The sequence below is a fragment of the Poecilia mexicana genome, unplaced genomic scaffold (genome assembly GCF_051168715.1).
Source record: "Poecilia mexicana isolate PSO_F unplaced genomic scaffold, ASM5116871v1 scaffold_22, whole genome shotgun sequence".
Taxonomy (NCBI): domain Eukaryota; kingdom Metazoa; phylum Chordata; class Actinopteri; order Cyprinodontiformes; family Poeciliidae; genus Poecilia; species Poecilia mexicana.
This window is the reverse complement of record NW_028263391.1, coordinates 11,616,052-11,635,211: the sequence shown is the minus strand read 5'-3', so window position 1 is coordinate 11,635,211 and position 19,160 is coordinate 11,616,052. Positions and strand designations below refer to the sequence as shown.

General features: G+C 38.9%; 1 protein-coding gene across 4 annotated transcripts in view; it reads right to left on the bottom strand.

Annotated features, from left to right (window-relative positions):
- The window catches only part of ralgapa1 (Ral GTPase activating protein catalytic subunit alpha 1), a 61,725-nt gene that overhangs the window by 6,979 nt on the left and 35,586 nt on the right, over positions 1 to 19,160 (bottom strand). For all 4 annotated transcript variants that reach the window (XM_088002698.1, XM_014995727.2, XM_088002696.1 and 1 more), the window contains 3 exons: positions 18,778 to 18,933; positions 15,034 to 15,192; positions 13,280 to 13,407 (listed from right to left, as the gene is read on the bottom strand). In XM_088002698.1, the coding sequence (XP_087858824.1) occupies positions 13,280 to 13,407; positions 15,034 to 15,192; positions 18,778 to 18,933 (443 nt within the window). The remainder of the gene's footprint in view (positions 1 to 13,279; positions 13,408 to 15,033; positions 15,193 to 18,777; positions 18,934 to 19,160) is intronic.

The window sequence follows — 19,160 nt, the reverse complement described above, 5'->3', positions numbered from 1 at the left end:
AGGAGTTTTTGCCCACCCCCTGCTATTCACAAGAAATGATCGTTTCCAAAACACTTTTCAACTCTTTATACCGACAAAACGCGAAGTGCAAAGAAAGTGAGATTACGACGGTGGAAGAGAAGTTGCAAAAAGACAACGGGAGACGGGAGGAAGAGGGGTGAGAATCCTGCAGCGAGTGGCAGAGAAGGTGAGAAAGGAGGGCGATATTTAAGTAACAGTAAAGAACAACAAAGCGAGTATGTGGGTGCGCGTCATCCGGAAGGAGCCGAGGGAAGAGCAGCAGGCGAATGCAAAGCGTGAATCCACCGTCTCTCACCCCGAGTCGCCATGCGATCACACGGTTTGCCTTTTCCTGCTTCCCTTGCTCCCCTGCATCGCACTTGTTCCTCCCCCCGTCCTTCCAGTCAGTGTGAGAGAGGTGGATGAAACGCAATTAGGAGCAAGCAAACCACACCTAATCATCTTCATATCAAGTTTTAATAACATGTTTACCAGCAGGGAGGGGGAGAATAGGAGGTTTTGTGATGGCTGCAGCGGTTTCTTTTTTTTTTGTTTTTTTTTTTGAAAAGGTGAAAAGGTTTAAAGGACACCTGCTGGAAAGAAAGAGGTCTGCAGAGATGGGGAAACAGAGCACGAACAAGGAGGAAAACATACAGAAACGCGGTGCCAACTGCTGAGATAAATGACAAGAACATCACTTTACTTTTCTGCAGCCTGACTCCTCCAGGCTCCTCGGTCCTTCTGTACCTCTTTGTTCATCTCAGCGAGGGTCTCCACCTGCAGACTCATGTCACCATGTCACAAACTCCCCTACAATGAGGATGTGAACATTTGGAGGGACTGACATACAAGACCGATGCTACACACACCTGGCCACCGATAAGGAAGCTCTGCCACTAAACAACACAGCAACTTTTTACAGCAAGGAAAGAAGGATGTAATCGCAAAAGTGTTAAAACTAGTCAGTAATGTTAGCGGATGTATTGATAAAGAGGAAATTTAAAACTGAAGGTGAGGAAAGGGTTTCCTTCAAACTGACCTGAAGCTCAAATTATGTTATTGAAATCAGGGATTTTGGTAACAAGTGAAGAATGTGCACGCAAACTAATTTAGCCAGTGTAGTATCGGAAGTTAGGTTTAGACGATGACTGTCAAATACTTAGAGATAATATATTATACTAAAACAATCCCACACAAGACTCAATATATGACTGGTCTGATTTAATCAAACTCTGGTTGTAATGGGTTGTTTCCACAAGGTGGGGGTAATGCACAGAGTCGCTCGCCAGCTAGTGTAAAGCAGTAGAAGAAGAAAGCTTGATTGAGTTGTTTAAATGTGCAGCAGCATTTCCACAAACATGGTTTTTAGTAACAAAACAAAAGTTTAAAAGTTTGCAATTTACCATCTCAAATAACCTGGCATATTTTTGGAAAGAATCACATAATAAGAGACATGTAAATTCTAAATAAGGAAAGAAAAACAACTTTTAACTCTTAAAAATGAGTCAAACTAAGAAAAGCTAAATTAAAAACTTTTCTTAACGAAGATAAGCGGAAAAAAAAGAAAAAAAAAAAAAGAACATGTTGATTAAAAGTACTTTAACACAAACTAAAATAAATAGCTTATGGTAAACTTGTTACTTGTTCAGCTAATTTTGAATAAGAAAATTCATTATTTTGAGAATATAAATAATAAATAAAAAAGGTAAACAATAACTGGCACAATGTCTAAAACATTAGGAACTTCGATAATATATGTGATAAAATAATATTATATATTTACCGGAATTACCAATGAATTTTAGAACCTCTCCTGGACATTCCCACCCACAAACACAACAAAAGTAAAAAAATAAATAAAAAATTCTGAGTAATCCAACTTGGAAAGCTGAAATGTTTTTATAATGCATCAAAGTTCGGTGCAGGTTTATCAAGAAAATGATCCCATAAAAGAAAAAGCCATCTGAAGAATGTAGGGGGAAAAAACCGTGAAAGATTTATCCGACAGTAAAGAGTGCCTATAAGCCGCAGCAGTTACCAGTGCAGGGTGATCAAATCTGGTTTAAATATATTTGTGCTTGTATCTCATCATGTTTGGCAGTAATAGTGGAACAGACAAACGAAAACAACAAACTTTGACCCAATCTCCGGCCTGTTTGTGGTGTCAACTCTGTTTGTCGTCAGAGCAAGCGGCTGTGAAAAAGCTTTGACTGAAGCCAGAAACCAGGAGTTTCTCCTTTTACAAATAAATTTAATTTAGCTTTTAAATGCGATTTCAGTTTCTCAATGATGTCACCTCCCAGCTTATGTTGCTATAAATTTGACTTCTTTGAGGCAGAACGCTCATTCTTGACATTAGAAACAGCAGCTGAAATTTAGCAGCTTTTCTAATGATTGCTTTTCCAATTCTGGTTTCTCTACCAGAAGACATGCAACACAAATTAAGTTTATAATTTGAAATAAATAAATAAATAAAAAAATTAAGTCAAAATCAGTGAGAGGTCATAGAAAATAGATGTTCACACATCTCTGCCTCCATCCAGCCGTCCATCCCTACTTCCCTCCATCCAAATGGCGGTCGCCACTATGAAATCTTCTGTAATTGAATTTCAGATGGCTCCTCTTATAAAGTCATTAGCTGAAAAATATCTCTTTCAGATGGAGAAGCAGAGAGAAAGGGAAATTATGAGGGGAGAAAGACAGGAAAAAGGGAGAAGAGGAGAGCAGAGAGGAGAGGGGGTGGATAAAGAGGCTCTTTTGTGTCGAGTCAGAAACTCATTTTCTCGTGCGTGGCTGAAAAGATAGAAGAGAGTGAAGTGTTCATGCCATCCCTGGCGCTCCCTCCCTCCCCCCGTCGCGCAGCTCATTGTGACGGAGTTCGACTCCTGTGATCGCTTGAGACGGAGGGTGGATGGAGGAGCAGAGGAGGAGACGGGGGGGAGGAGAAAGGAGCTTGTTAGCACATTAGGAGCTGGGACCACTGCTGGGATGTGTGTGTGTGTATGGCAATGTTTGTATGGAGAATGTGTGTTTGTGGTTTTGGTCCATATGAAGCTGAATATGTCACACAGATGTTCGCACAGGACGTTTTGACACAAAAGATCATTTTGGAGTTTTTTTTTTTCACCCCCCTACAGTTTTGCAAGTAATAAGGGAGGTAAAAAAAAAAAATCAAATAATTATTAAACTTAAAAAAAATAAATAAATAAAATACGCATAATGCGGAGACCTTCTTTTTTTTTTTCTTTTCAAAGTTAGCGGGTGCGGTTTATTGGTGCAGAATGAACAACTCGACACCTTTGTTGGGTTCCTTAGAAATTATTCTACAAATAAACTAAACTTGCATTTAAAAAAAAAAGAATCAAATGGCAATGAATGTAACAGAGTGTCTGGTAAATTTCCTTTAAATGACATTTGCTCTTTATCGGTGTTGCATAAATAAACTTAACTGAACATAATAGATACTAATGTTGTCTTTGGAGTTAAAAAGATTTGCTTACCATTGTACAGAGACACTGGTTTCATTCCATCCCAGCTTTCTCACTACATCGTACAATTCATCCTGAGAATGGTTTCATTTACTTAGATGCTTTTATTCATTATTTTTTGGCAAAAAGCTGACATTGATCAATATTGGATGTAGTAGTTCATAGTAAGCTCGTCTTTTTTTTTTTTTTTTGAAAATTTGAAAAGTTTTTAAAGGAAATTCAAACTTCTTTCTATATAGGGGCAGTTGTTAAAAGTGCCATGAGCAGTTTTGAGTTATAACTCAAAAAAAAGTTATTTTATCAGTAATTCATGAGATTTTGATAAACACTGAGGCTGACTGAGTTATAGACATTTAACAGAGTCAACAGTTGTTACAAGGATGAAAAGTCAAAAGTTCAAATTAATTAACCTTGTGAAGTTGCTGCTTTGTTTATGCCTAAAATTTTTTTTTTTACCAAGACAACTTTGTAATTTTCTTGAGAGGCTCAAAATTACGTTTAAAAATGAGAAAATCCTCTGAAGCTCATCTATAAGATACCTCTTCTTTCAGGAACACACAATCTCGGTTAGCATCTCGACAACCCACACACACTTTCTGTCCCCTCCACCCCAAGGCACTGGAACAGACAACAGAGGGAAGGACATCAGAGGGATAATACAATTGGAAAAGCTTTGCAGCGTGTAATGATAAACCTGTGCTTGTATGTGTGTGCGTCTGTGCCCAAAGGAACAAGCTAATGGGTTTATATCTTTCTGTGATAGCAATGATATGGAGGCTTTGTGATTTCATTACGAGTGTGTGTGTGTCCACGTACGCCAACGATGAGGACAGAGATAAGTTGGTCTAATGCACTGCTTATTGTTGCCGGACGTCGGGCATGAAAGAGACACACACGGGCCCACAATTGCATTTACCCCACCTATTCATCTGCTCTTTAACCTGGTGCAGAAGCAGAAGCCGGAGAGACAAACACAGACGTGACACATTAATTGGCCCCTTGTCGCCCGACTATTTCACCTTCTGACATGTGTGTGTATACGTTTAGACGCTCACTCTCCTCCCTGCGACCACCCGGGAGCCCTGAAGCTGCCAGCGCAATTACAATTCATACGCACTCAACTTCACAAACACACAGCTAAAGTGCATCAAACTGTCACTATAATAATAATTCTCATATTAAGGACATGAATCCTATTCTTATCTGCAGGCAGTTAGACAATACTCCTCATATACATGCATTTTTCCATAAATAATATTAATCTTGATAATGGAGAAATAAAAGGCGACATAGCTTGATTATACGTTTTATTAAGAGAAAGCCGCAAATCTTTGAATGCATTGCATTGAAACACAATGAGACTGAGGTCTGGACTTTGACTGGGTCATTGTAGCATCTTCATTCTTTTATATTCCAGCTATTCCATTTGCTGCAGAGTTTGGGGACATTTTTTCCAGTTGATAACCCAGTTTTTGCCCAGTTTTAATTGTCGAACAAGTTGATTTATTTTTGACTATAGAAAACTTTGATATAGAGACGAGTTCATGATCCATTTAATGCCTGCAAAGATGTCTGCGTCCAGCAGGTGGAAAACTCAAATCATCACTACTCTACCACCCTGCTTGACAGCTGTTGTGAAAGGTTTGTGCTGATGTTATTTGACACGCTAACAGAGAGTAAAGTCATGCCGTCTCTGGGTAAATTTACGGCTCACCAATTTGTACCCTCATTCCACTCCTAGGAATGAAAGCATTGTTTCATTCGAACATTGTTTTGCAGAGATATCTCGTCTCTGCAAAACAATGTTTTTCACATCTACTTAAACTATAGTTTATTTTCTTTAGTGGTGAATTTTGTGAAGAGGAGAGTTTATCAACTATTGAGATAAATGGAAGTAAAAATGTTAAAATCTGACATGATTTCCCAGCCAAGTTAGAGTCAGTCGACACTTACAAAACTGGAAAGAGTTTGACCACAGATCAAATCAAGAATAACCATTAGCAAGCTCCTTCTGGGAGATGCTTAATGGAAATAAATTCTAATTTGAGATGAAGATTTATTTATTTTTTTGTTAATTGTCACGTGTATACATTTCAATTTTGGGATGTATTGATGTGTTTAATTGCGGCACCAATCACCTGATTAGCAGGTTGAGTTTAAATGCATCACTTGTTTTGTCTCTGTCCCCGTTTTGTTTTCCCATTTTATATTTTGAAGCTCTTCCTACAGTCTTATGGCCAACTATTATGATACTTTTCTGTTCTTACGAATTAGATCAGGACTGTTTCTGAAGTATACTACGTTTAAATAACTAGCAAATTCATCAGCACACATCCTATAAAGAGAAGAATGGCAGCTGTTTTGCATCGTTTCCCTGCTGAATGATTTTTCTAGCAGTGCATTTATGGGCAGCAACAGTTGGTTCTGTAAGCTAATTGCTAATGTCTTTCTATCTGTTGACGTTGTGTTAACACACACACACCTGTATGCTCCAGAGAGGCAACTATCTGCCTATTCAACAACTTTTATAAAAGGTGCTCAGACTTAATGATGATCAGTTAATTAAGTCCATTTAATCAGCAGCACCTGGCAGGCTTCTTTCAACTCTTAATTCGTTTGCCACATATTTCTTCACATCTCGCCTTATTAGTTTAGTAACAGCTATTAATTATTACAGATTTTGTACAGTTCAAAAGCTCTCCAGCCTTGGCCACAGTTTTTACGGTCTCCACAAGTCCAAATTCGAGGCGGCCATTAGCGCTCATGACAAAACAGTTTGCTGTGCAGCACTTCTCGGCCTCGGTCATCTGAGAGACCCCTTCTTGAATCTTAAACACCTCGTCACACAAAATACTTACATTCACACACCGAGCCACGGAGAGCATCCGCGCACCGACGCACACACAACGCCGCAAGATTAACTTGTTTACCAGTCAGAGGGGGGTCTGCTCCAACAAGGTGTGATCGAGCCACTGATGGCAACAACTGATGTGCCTGCACAGCTCTCGGTGACAGGCATTTACGCAGACCAACATCGGTCTCTCATTTAAGACGAGAAACGTATATTTCAGGACTTGGAGCACAAGCATGGTATGAAGCAATGTTCTCAGGCTTATTTATCCTAATTGTAATGCTGAAATTAGGTGAAAATCTGAGCTTGTTTAAATACTGAAATGTGTGTTTAACTAAAAGAATAACGGCTCATGTAAAATCAACACCTGAGGCTGTAGAGCTCAACTAGAAAAGAGTCCCCAGACTGGGAACGAGTTGCTGTCTGGACCGGAGGAAGTTTATGGATGGACGGATTAATGGAAGGACTTGTAGAAGGAATGATGAGTGAAAGGATGGATACATGAACAAAGACAGGCATGTTGCGAGATGGATGTTCGTGGTGGATGATTAGACGGAAGGGTTGGATTTGGATGAATGGCAAGATGGATTTATGAAGGAATGATTGGGTTGGAAAGGGATGGGTGGCAGAAAAGATGGATATATAAAAAGACTCGATTACAATTGTGTCTGACATCCAGCATACTCTCCCTGAAAACATTTAAATTATTAAATTTATAGCAGCAAATAAAATATTAATGCTATTCTAAAGCCAGTGTGTTGTTCTACTGAGAAATTGACCTCATATTCAAACAGATCAACAGTAACAAGTACGCCTGTGTTTTTATAGTCGGATAGGCAGACACACTTTTCCCAGGAGGAGAAGTGGAACAGATTAGCTGTGATCCCCTTCACCTCGTCACTTTCTTTTCACTTCCTCCATCCACCCGGCAGGAAATAATTAACCACAATAACCCCCGCCCCAATCAGAGCTCAAGGTTTAATTCCTCACTCGTTCCTATTTTTAATCAGATCCTTTGTGGGGTCCTTGCTGGATTTTTGTCCCGAAATTCAAAAAAGAAGCAGCTCAACTTCTGCCAGGTTCTCAATCGCTACTCTAAAAGTTGATGTGTTCATTTGAAAATAAACGACAAGATGAAGGAAACAGCACAGATTATTTTAGAACTAAATGAAGCAGCTTGTAGGTGTGATGGTGGCTTTAAAGGTTTTAGATAACATGACCAAGTTTCATTATCAGCAACAAGAAAATGTCTTCAGGTTTTTTTTTTTGTTTTTTTTTTCCACCTTTCCCACCGACAGAATATAACACACGTACACTCCTTGTCACACACAGCAGATTGTAGCCTCACTTGGACAATAAGCTCTATTGTAGGAGCTGTCAAAGAGAAGCCAAGCAGGCCGCTAGCGTTGGCTGCTGCTCGGGTGTGTGTGAATATGGGGGATAATAGCGCTACATGCCCAGAGCTGCCATCATTTCACAGGGAACAGTGTGTGAAAGAGAGGAAAGAGGCAGCCACACACATACACACGCACACACACCAACACACAAACACAGCATCGCTATCATACTGAGCCATATGCTGACCCCAGCCTCAGTGCCGCTATCTCTGCCAATCAACTACTACAGAGGGGGACGTCCCACACACACCGTAATCCCGGGAGTGAAACGTTTACACAGAGGCCGTCACGTGCAGGAGTGTCACTGCATAGGTGATGTACGTTTAAAAAAAATTCATCCACACACACAAACACTCGCTGGCAGCGTGCGTTTGCGTGGTGGTCTGTATTTGTGCAGCAGCTTAGCATCACTCCAACATTGTTCCCCAGAACCACAATCACCCAGAAGCAGATGGAGGACTGCCAGAGACGCTGCAGAAACAGCAATCACGCACACTTGTACACTGGTCTCTGTATTATAAAACCTCAACTGTGACTCAAACCAGAAGTGAGTTTCTACAAGAAATATTCTCGCTCAGTCGTTCAGATTTGAAGTATTCATATTAAAGACATTAGATATTGTATATAATTAAAAACTAATTTCTTACTGATCTGCTGAAGCTGCAATAGATGCAAAGGAAGCTATTCAGTGAAAGGCGCTAAGCATCTGAATGTTTGAAAACTTACTGCTGCACATGCAATTTTAGGAACGCTCTTAAATTGAACAATCATGTCAATGTGATTTTTAAATATTTATTATTAATGTAAGTAGTGTTATTGCTTTTATTAGAACTCATTTTATTTAAATTTGACCCATATCTATTATGTAAAATAATGATATTTATCTTGTTTGTAGTGGCTGCTTGTTTGCACTAATTCAAAGGTTGTATTTGTCACTACATAATAATCTAAAGATAGAAATATTTACATTTATTGATAAATTTTAAACACGAGCAGTTTACAGTCTTATTATCCTATAGCACGACTATAAATATTCTTACCCAGCAGCACCTGAAGCTACACTGTGTGGAATAAAGCGAAATTGATCAGATTTAAATTACATCCAGTACTTGCTTCAAGATATGACACCAATCTATCACTCAGCGGGCAGCTCCTTACCTCCGTCTGGTCTAATCAAAGGAATGCATTGATGGCGGTATGCTCCCCTACGCCGAGCACAGGTCTGCTGCTGTGTTTGCACAAGTTATGAGAGGCCAGAGAAAGTTCCTGAAAACTGGTGAAGGATGCATTTTCATGTGGGGAGTTTTGGACCGGGCCTTCTTCCTGCAATGAGCTGATATTGTGAGATAGAGCCATGCTCGCACACAGCTGCCCCTGCGGTCTGGCACTCCAAGTGCTTTTGGATGGCTCTAGTCATGGTGAATGAAAGATCAGAGGCAGAGAAAAGGCAGATGGACTGCCCCGAGGGCCAAGAGACTGAGAGGGAGGGAAGAGGGCAGACAGGAAGAGGGAAAGGGGAAAAAGAAAATGCCAGTTATCACTGACATACTTTGCACCGCCAACCTGCCCTTCGTCTCCATACTCCTCCTCTGTGCGAGTCCTGCTTTGTCGCACAACAGAGCAATGAAAGGCACGCATCTTAATGCAACACTTCATGCATTTGTTTTTTTACCTTATGTAAACAATGTCACAACTTCCAGGTATGGTTGGTAAATGTTGCCGATTACACAGATATAAAAAGCTAAAGATAAAAGTCTTATAAATGGTGTTTATAGGAACACATGACGAAGAGGACAAGTTAATCTGTAAACATGCAAATTATCAACAGATGAACCCAGTCTCTGAAATCTGACTCCATCTGGTGCATCATAATTCACTGATGTCGCGTTGATGGAAATTCATTAATTATTGTGTAAAGCTCTGACCTGCCCATTATAATTTTGGAAGGCCCAGATTGCTCTGTAAGAGCTTTCTGGGCTTTTTTGTGTTTATTGTAAAAAGTTTTCAAGAAAAGTTGTCATCAATTATGTTACACACATTTATCTCTAAATACATAAAACGCCAGTGTTCCAGGTTACAGCCATTAAGTGTCACAATGCCAAAGTCCCATAATTACTCCACATTTACTTTACATCTCAAAATCTGATGCAATAGTCACTAGACAAGAGAATACACAGTTTAATTACCAAAATAATAAACACTAATCTTTGCATAAACTTAATTCTTAAACATAGAAGAGGAAAAAAGCACAGCAATGTCACAATAAAAGTCTGAATTTTACACTGACTATCCCAATAAAAGCAATTGATTTTCCCACAATTAGACCAAAGTAACGTGTTTTTGCAACTACAAGGTGCAGAAAATATAAGTGACAGGAAGCAGAGAGGAAGTTGCTGAAATAAAATATTTGAGTATTCGAGTCTTGACACCATACTTGACACTGCAAAAGTATATAATAATGAACTGCAAACCATGAATATAATAATAAGTATTATTGGCTCAGGAGTGCCTTAGAAAAGAGGAGCTCCTGAAACTGAACGGTCAAATTTGGAGGTGTGTGCACACCATCTATTTAGGTCAAAATCTATGTATACTTAGCAATGATTACAAGGACGCTATGGTGGGATAAAATAAAAAACAGTTATATTTTTGATATTTTTGGCTCAGACCTTTTAGTCCAACAAGATCTGAAGCAGTACATTCACTTTCTGCAGATTTACATCAAGATGATGAGCTTCCCACAATTTTAGAGTAAGTTTGTGCAGACACAATAATAACAGCTCTGACTGGAACTAAAATAACTAAAACCTGAAAATTGTCATAAACAAAGAACATTCACTAAGAAAGAAATAGAAGTCGGTAGAGGAAGGAAAGAATTAAAGAGGGAGAAACAGGAATGTTGGGATGGAGAAGAAGGGATGTAAAAGCCGACAGAGTTGGAGGAGCCAAAGGATAAGAAGAAACAAAAAGAAGCAGAAGCAGAGAAGTGATGACAGAGGAGAGCAGTGAGCGTAGCAGAGACATGGGGAGTCAATAATGACTGATTACTGTAATTCAGCCTGTCAGAGACATCGACCTGCTGCTTACCACCGATCAATACACACCGGGACTCTCTCCAACTCACACAAACACTCAGGACGGCGCATACAAGACGTGTGTGTCATCACATGCAGACTGTCACCCATACACGCAGAGGCTGTAACACTGATGAAAGACAAAAACATCAAGGTGCACAGGTGTCTGCACAGTGGAAGTGAGACGCACAACAAGCAAGCAAAAAAACATGGCATAAATATGCAAAAGAAGGTGGGAATGAGCTGGAAATCTCTGTTTCATAGGTAGGAAGTCTTTCTTCTTCTATTCTTTATTTACAACAAAAACAGAATAGGAGAAACAGGTAAGAGTCAAGGAAAAGCAAAGCAAGAAAGATAGAAGACAAGGACGAAATGAACACTAATATGAGGAGGAAAGGTAAAGGAGAAAATAGAAAAGATTGAAAGATAAAGAAAACAGTTGAAAAGGAATCTCCTTTTTACATCTTCTTACGGACACCCTGGAGAGGATCTGCCCATTAGATTGTTTTCAATTCAAAGTAACATGCATGCCTGGGAGCAAACACTTCATTCTGTGTGGAATTGTGAGCAATATCTTTTTTGGATGTTTCAGTTCTGCTCATCACAGGCAGAAGTGTTTGACAAACAATTATATTAAATGTAGCTTTAAATGTTCTCTTTATAGTAATGAGGTTAGCTCATCAATTGGATTTGGATAACCTTATATTACACAAGGTCAAAACAATTTCAGATAAATAATAGTTTGTACATAATAATGAAAGACACGGCTCACTTAACCGTTGTCCAGCAAATATCGACTCCCTCCACAAGAAGAGGCCATTGCTAAATATGCTGGTTGGTCACTAAGGGCTGCATCCTAGGATATTAATAGAAAGTTAGATGGAAGGAGGAAGTGCGGTAGAAAGACGTTCACAAGCAAAAGCGATAATTATGGCTAGGATTTGAGTTATATTTTAAATTGATTGTTAATTAATGAACTAAAGATTCAAATTACAGAATTTTACTGAATACATCTGTCCCTACAAAGGAAAAAAATAAAATATGGATAAAAACCTCAGAGAAAGTTTGCAGGGGACATTTGTTGGTTTAATCTAAGCAGCCTGTGGATTTTAAGCAGAACCTGAAAAGTTGAACACAGTTTGAAAAGTTACTGCCAAGCAATCGAAGGCTGAAGAAATTTGCAGAAAAAGGGACAGAAAGACACACGGACAGCGTCATTATGAGATCAAATTGCTAGAACTGCAGTTTAAAGGAAATTCTTACCTTACAGAAAAGAGTGTGTCTTTGATTGTGCATTCATTGAAAAAGCTGCTTGTGGAGGCACTTACTGGATACATTATTTCACCTCGGGAGTGTTCGGACATTGTGAGTGTAATTATCAGTACGTGCACAGGTGGACACTTGTGTGGAGGTTTGTGTGTGTGCATGTCTGTCTATGAGACCGCAGAGCAAAGCCTCTCATTTAGAAACTGAGCTACCGAGGAGATTCATCAATAAGTATCGACTTCTGGCTTCTTCAAACCGAGCTACCATCACATCGGATCAGGCAAACTGTACACGCTCTCGTCCGTTTCTCTCTTCCCCCTTCACACCTGGAGACGCGCAGCAACACATGGACAAGACATCCCCTGTACCTTCCTGCGCACCGCTAAAATGCACTTCAGACGAAACACGGCTCCATCACAGGACCAAACATCACTGGACATTGATTCGCAACGGTTACTCCTCGAGCAGAGCATCAAACGACATTCTCGCTCACACGAACACTGAAGAGAATTTCAGCCGCACTGCTCAGAACACTATTATTATCAGAACTCAACTACAAACCCTTTTTTTTATAGTAGCTGAAGTTGTTCAGAGAAAAAATATATTTTAGAATCTTGCAAGCCTTCTGGTGATCCCAGAACTAATATTTTATCCTGCAGTTTTAAAACCATAAAGCTTTTTATTGGGTAACTTGCATCATTTTGTCTCAAATTTAACAGATATTCTCCAAGAAAACATTTTTGTTTCGTCATGGTAAATGCAATTTTGAGCGCTTGGCATCTGCCTGAAAGCAGATTTTGCCAAAGCAACACAGATGTTAAAGAGTGTATATAAGAAGGGCGCATAAGTTACATCACGAATGTAAGGAAGAGCAATTCATGCAGCATGAATCTTTTATTTACCAAAAAGTTGCACTAAAGTTGGGAAAACTTTTGTGATAACTTATCAAGCAGATATTGGAAAAATAATTTTTATGCAATGTATCTGCAACTGAGATCAAAACAGAAGCCATTTTTAACAAGGAAAAGCTTAAAACCTCTGTGAATCACATCTAAACAGCTAAAAAACTCAATGAAAACTACCAAAAGTTGAAAGAAAAGGGAAAAACGACTGAAGATGGGGAAGACCGGGAAGGAAATCTCCGCCTCGGCGACCTACCTTTTAGCTTTCCACATTCTGATAGCCAAGTGCTTCAAAGGATACAAGTTCTGGTAGAGAGGAATGAGCGATTTGAGAGCTCGACTTGCGTTGATAGCTGTGGCTCTGACCATGGTGGACAAAATTTTCATGTCCACTATAGCACCATCAAACAGCGGCCCAAAGAATGGCACCTAGCACAAACACAAGGGTGAAAAAAAACACCACCACAGCTTAAAGACGAAACATCTAAACTTCATGACATAGAGAACAATCTGCAGGCTACCAGCCAAATAATGACTGACACAATAGTTTTTTTTATAATGACACAATATTCGATTCAGGCAATGGCTATCTGATTGAATTCAATACTTTGCTTGTGGAATCCACCAAAGAGAATAACATTAAGCTTTTATTGGGTTTGTTTCTGGACCAGGTCTCAGAGCCAAGCCCGCTGTGGCTGAATATATGTGCTTTCAGGACAACAACAGAAGCCATATCTTATCTTACTTGTTCTTGGATTCAGGATAATTCAATATTTTTGCTTGCAGAATGAATGAAGGAGAATATGATTATGTCATTAGTGCTGTGGTATCCATGTCATACAGAAAAAAAAGAGAGCTTTTTATTGTGTTTGCTCTTGTTTGAAATAGAGTTATGCCATCAGTGCTGCGGCATTAATGTCTGTGGGTTTTAGACTGATACATTAACCAGATGAAAGCATATTTGTGTATCCTAGAAAAGAAAAAGAAAAAAATAATATCAATTGAAATATGAAAGCCCCTCACATTTACAGTCCACCTTCTAATCGGCTTTCACCATCTTTACGACGTCACGGAAGACATAAGGAACAGCATAGCGGCTACAACAGAACATTTCAATTGTTTAATCTCAATCAGTGAAAACTCGTTTTGATATCCCAGCTCCAGTACTGTTGTGATTATTCCACTTATTTCATAAACTGACTCCGTGCTACATTTAATGTCTCATAACGCAGTACTTTCAAACTGTATTTACACACCTTAACAGTTTGTCACTTAACAACCACAGACATTATTGTGTTCATTGGATTTTGTATGATGGACCAACACAAAGGAGTGCATATTTGTGAAGTGAACAAATTTTTTTTTCTTTGATAGAAATCTGAAAAGTGTGGTGTGTAGGCAGTCTCTTTGGATGGATATTTTTCAAAATCATATTTTGTGGCAATTAGAACTAAAAAAATCAAGTGGTATGAATATTTTGAAGAGTAACCGATTTAACCAAATGTTATATGAAAAAAATAGTTTATGCATAAAGGAAATTATATTTTCAGCTGGTTTCAACATTTTCAATTCTCAAATTTACAACGCAAACACGTTTGGTCATGATAATAATCCTTCTATATAACTTAAACCATGTTGAAATTAACTAAAGTGAAAGAGTAAAGTTAAAACATTTCAAAAGAATTGATTTGTTATAAGCTGGTGTGTTTCAGAAACTTAATTTCCTCTATTCTTAGTTCCTCTGCTCCACATAAACCTAAAGACTGAAGTTCTTGCAACGTAAACAAAACTTAACAGCTTCCAGAGGTAACATCCGCAGAGCCTCGCCTCAATTACTCTGATTGGTCAATGATTTTTATTTCTTTTTTTGTACAATTACAGCTCAGCAAAAGGTTGCACGTATAGTTATTTCCTACTAAAGCCGTGGGAAACTAATTATCATTACTGGAATTAAATGATTAGCTGAAATGACCACAGTTTTTAGAGGACTCCAAGAACGCACTGAAGTACCAAACACAATATTTTTTAGGCTGCTCAGATTCATTTTTTTATTACCTCTGGCTTCTTGAGTATTTGGATGGAGTACATGTGGTTCTTCATGGGGTATATGACGATCAACACATCCCCAAATTCAGTAGGGATGATCCCTCGGCGGTAGTCTCTGGAATGTTCAGACCAAATGATGTGGACTTCGTCGTTGCCCAGGTGTCGGAGCTGGAGCGTTGGGAGGCGGAGGATGGGGGGATGGGGGAGTAAAGATTGATGGGAAGGAGCAGAAGAGTGAAGGGGGATTAATAATCCGACCAAAGCAGAACAACACTGTGAAATCATTGGTTACAATGCAAACAAAATACATGCGCAGAGATAGTTTCGCAAATAAACGGTATAGGCTGAATCCATCAAAAGCCAAGGCTTTTGGATTTGGGGTGCATGTGCATGGTACAGGTGGCCCTGGGAATGATGGAGTGACTGGGAGAAGATGGAGAGTCGTCAACCAGACAGAGTGAAGCCCTGGGAAGATGGAGTACAAGCTGGAAGACGGATGGGATCATATGTGACGCTGTGAGCAGGTTCCAGTCAGAGCTGGTGACAGCGCTGTCATTAACCTTGATGTCTGCCAACACACACACACACACACGCACACACACAGCTTGCTCTCTTTACTTTTCAGGTTTGTCAAACACCCTCAGATTGATGTCAGTCTAGACTTTGGCCCCCGAGAGAAATAATGATGCAATTTCCTTTCAAACATTTAAACTTTATTCCAATATTTATTCCTTTAAGTCCAGATTACTTCCTTCCTGTTTTGTTCCAAAGTATCAGACATTCTTGTATGTTAATACAAGATTGCTTTTTGATCAGAGCAATCATTTTTGATTTTAGGAGGGTTTTTTTAATGAGTTTGTCTTTGAACTGTAGTCAGTTTTCTTTATTAAACATTATTTGTCCAGTAGCTGACAATTTTAAAGATATTTTTTATGAGACATTTAATTCTGATGTGCTCAACATTTATTTTCTTGCTTTTTCAACATCAGCTCAAATGGATTCAGCAACAGCATGGGTTGCATACAACATGCAAACTGCCTTTTTTCTACTTGTGCACTCAAGTTAAGAGTCCTCCACATCTTCTAAACTCTAAAAGCTTATATTTTTCTTTAACACCTTTTCAGCAATGGTCTTATAATGTCAATGAATGCAGAACAAAAAAATAAAGAAAAATATGCGCAGGATCATTCCATTTTTGCTTCTTTTTGGGAGGTCAAACTTAAACGTTTCCGATCATCAAACTAATTTTAATAACAGAAAAAGTTACCTGAGTAAATATAAACATCTTTCAAGTAATTATTTTATTAATTAAGTGAAAACAAAATGCTATAATCCAGTGTAGGTGTGGTTTGTTTAACTGAACATAAATGTTGAACATAATAAACTAATTATTAAGTAGAAGAATCAATTACAATTTAACATACTGTCAAGTTGATTTGGATAGCTTTTCTCTTGAGAAATTATCCCTTTAAACTTTCTTCCTGTATTTACTGAGATTATCTTAAATGGTAAAATACATTTTGAAGATCTGAATTACAAAAACAAATTTGCAACTGGGGATCCTGAAATCCTAGATAAAATGGTTTTAAAGACAGATTTGATATTGCTTCAGTTTGGTCTAGATTGGCCTTATTACCAAAGTTCTGAAGTGCATAGAACAAAATGAAGTATAATAATGAAATGAGGTATCATAGAAAACAAATAAAGATATAACTGAAACTATGTCATAGAACTAGAAAAGGGAAAACAAAAAAAGCAGCAATAAAAAAAAAAAAAGAAACAAACTTGAAGAAACTTAAATTTTATCCAAATTATATCCAAACACCAATCAACCCTTCAGATGACATCGTCATTTATGATGAAACTACTAGGATTTAAAGGCTTAAATACCTTGGAGTCATTGATCTTTCTACATTTCTCTACTAGCAGGACACAAATTGGATTGCGCCATTATCTTCCCCGGAGAGATTTTCCTATACGTCTAATTGTAGGTCAGAAAGAGTTTTGGTGAGAATCAGAAACTATGAAATATTTTTGGATTTCAGGACAGTTAGAGGGTTTTTTTTTTTTTTTAAATCCAGTTTTTGTTTTTCTTTTTTTCATAAAGAAGATCAGAGCAATGTCACATCAGTTGGTGTAATGCTCCTTTAATCCTTTTACCCTCGCAGTTGTGTTGCGATAAGACAACCACGGCCCAGCAAAGAGGGAAACCTGGACAGGAGCCCTGCGAAGGCCTAAACTGATTGTGTTTGTGTGAGTGTTACAGGAGGATGGAAGATAAACGCTTGCCAGGACCAATGTGCGTTTGTGTGTCCATTTAGACCGTTTGCGGACACGTTCGCCAAGCGCTGTCTGCACGCGTTTTTACGTCCAAGCCTAACGTGTTATGGCTGTATGCGCGTCTCCCTGCAGCGCTAACACAAATTTATAGCCGTGCTCAGAATGAGGTTAATAAAAACCCTCTGTGGATGTGTGTTAAACAGGTTTAAATCCTGCGTGAGTGCCCGCGCGCGCGCGCGCAGGTGTGTGTATGTGACTATGCATGTTTGATGGGACCATCAGCTGATCAGTGAGACGGATGGTGTCGGGCCAGACGCTGCTAATCCAATCAGCTGCCTGAAGCGATGTGATAGGCCAAGAAGCAGGAAGTATGATCTGATTAAAAGGACATTATGGCCATGTGCAGAGCACCCGGAGCCTGGGGGGTGACAGGTGTGATTACACACACACAGATATAGACACATACAATAAAACCTGCCTGCCTAGGCACTTATACGAGCCTCAAAACAAATGCAGACATGATTGCCAGGCCAACCAAGGCAGGATTACTGAGTAAGACGGCGCTAAGAGAACACAGCAGCAAATAACATACATTTCTGCTTACTATTAATGTTGAACATTCAATCTTCTAAATGAGAGAGTTTAATTTAATTCATTGAAACAGTTTTATTGTGATAAATTTTAAATAAAAAGGATACAACAATCAATTCCTGCCTTTTAGCCAACAGAAAGCAACAATATCAGGAGCGATTTAATTTATCAAATTAGCATTCAAAGATGTTAAATTAAAAAAAACAATGTTTTTACAAATAAAACAGCACTGGATGCGTGACTGGTTATTTTGTGAGACATTTGACTCTGTTTAGCTGAAAGCTTGTTTGCTTGATGATATTAGGAAACAGAAAAGTCTGATGTGTCTCATGGACACGTTTAAAGATGTTACAAAGAAAGCAGAAAACACAGTGTGCCACTGATAAAATTACCATCAGTGCAGGTTACCATACTTGTAAAAATGACTTCAGTAAGTTGATTCTTCTATCAATTATTCTAATGATTAGGGTCCAATCAATCAACCAAGCTTATTTGCATTGTACGTTTCAGGAACGAGGCATTTCAAGATGCTTTACATCCTAAAAATGTAATGGGTCAGGGTTACAAGGACACAACGACTGATATGCACAGAGCAGGTGTTACAGAACAGACCCCTGCCTCCTGAGCCGCCGTCGCTCCAATTAGATTAATAATCTCAATTTCCGGACAGATAATAGTTTCTACTTCCTGCTCTATTTGAGGCTGAGAGAAAAATTACAGTTCGCTACAGAAACAGCGGCACACAGCTTAGATGTTTGTATCAGCATCGATAGTATGATCGGCTACGAGAAATAAAGGCAGCGCAGGCAAAATTGTGGCAAATAAGCAAATAAATTGCATTGCTTTATGAATTCCCCCTTTTTGTTGGTGTCATATTTGTACCTTTTTGGTGAGGTTCTGATCCTGGTCAGGGGGCATGCGAGTGGACACATGATAGATGACTTCAGTCGTGGATGTGGCATAGTAAGGCGTCGTCTGGCCAGTGCTGTGATTTCTCTGAAGGCCTCCCATGAACCCACAGTGAGTCTTGAGGTCGACCTAATGCATAACATTAACATGCACAATGACACTCTTGTTTTCATCTTGAAAACACAAACCCCCTGTGAAGTCTCAAGAACACCTTAAAAGATAAATGTGTATTTCTGACTTGGAATTCAGGATTTTCAGAAAATCCACGCCTGCCATGTTTAAATAATTTGTCTATTTTATGATTTAGGATGACAAATGCTCCCAGTAAGTGTAGAGTATGTAAGAAAAAGTTTTAG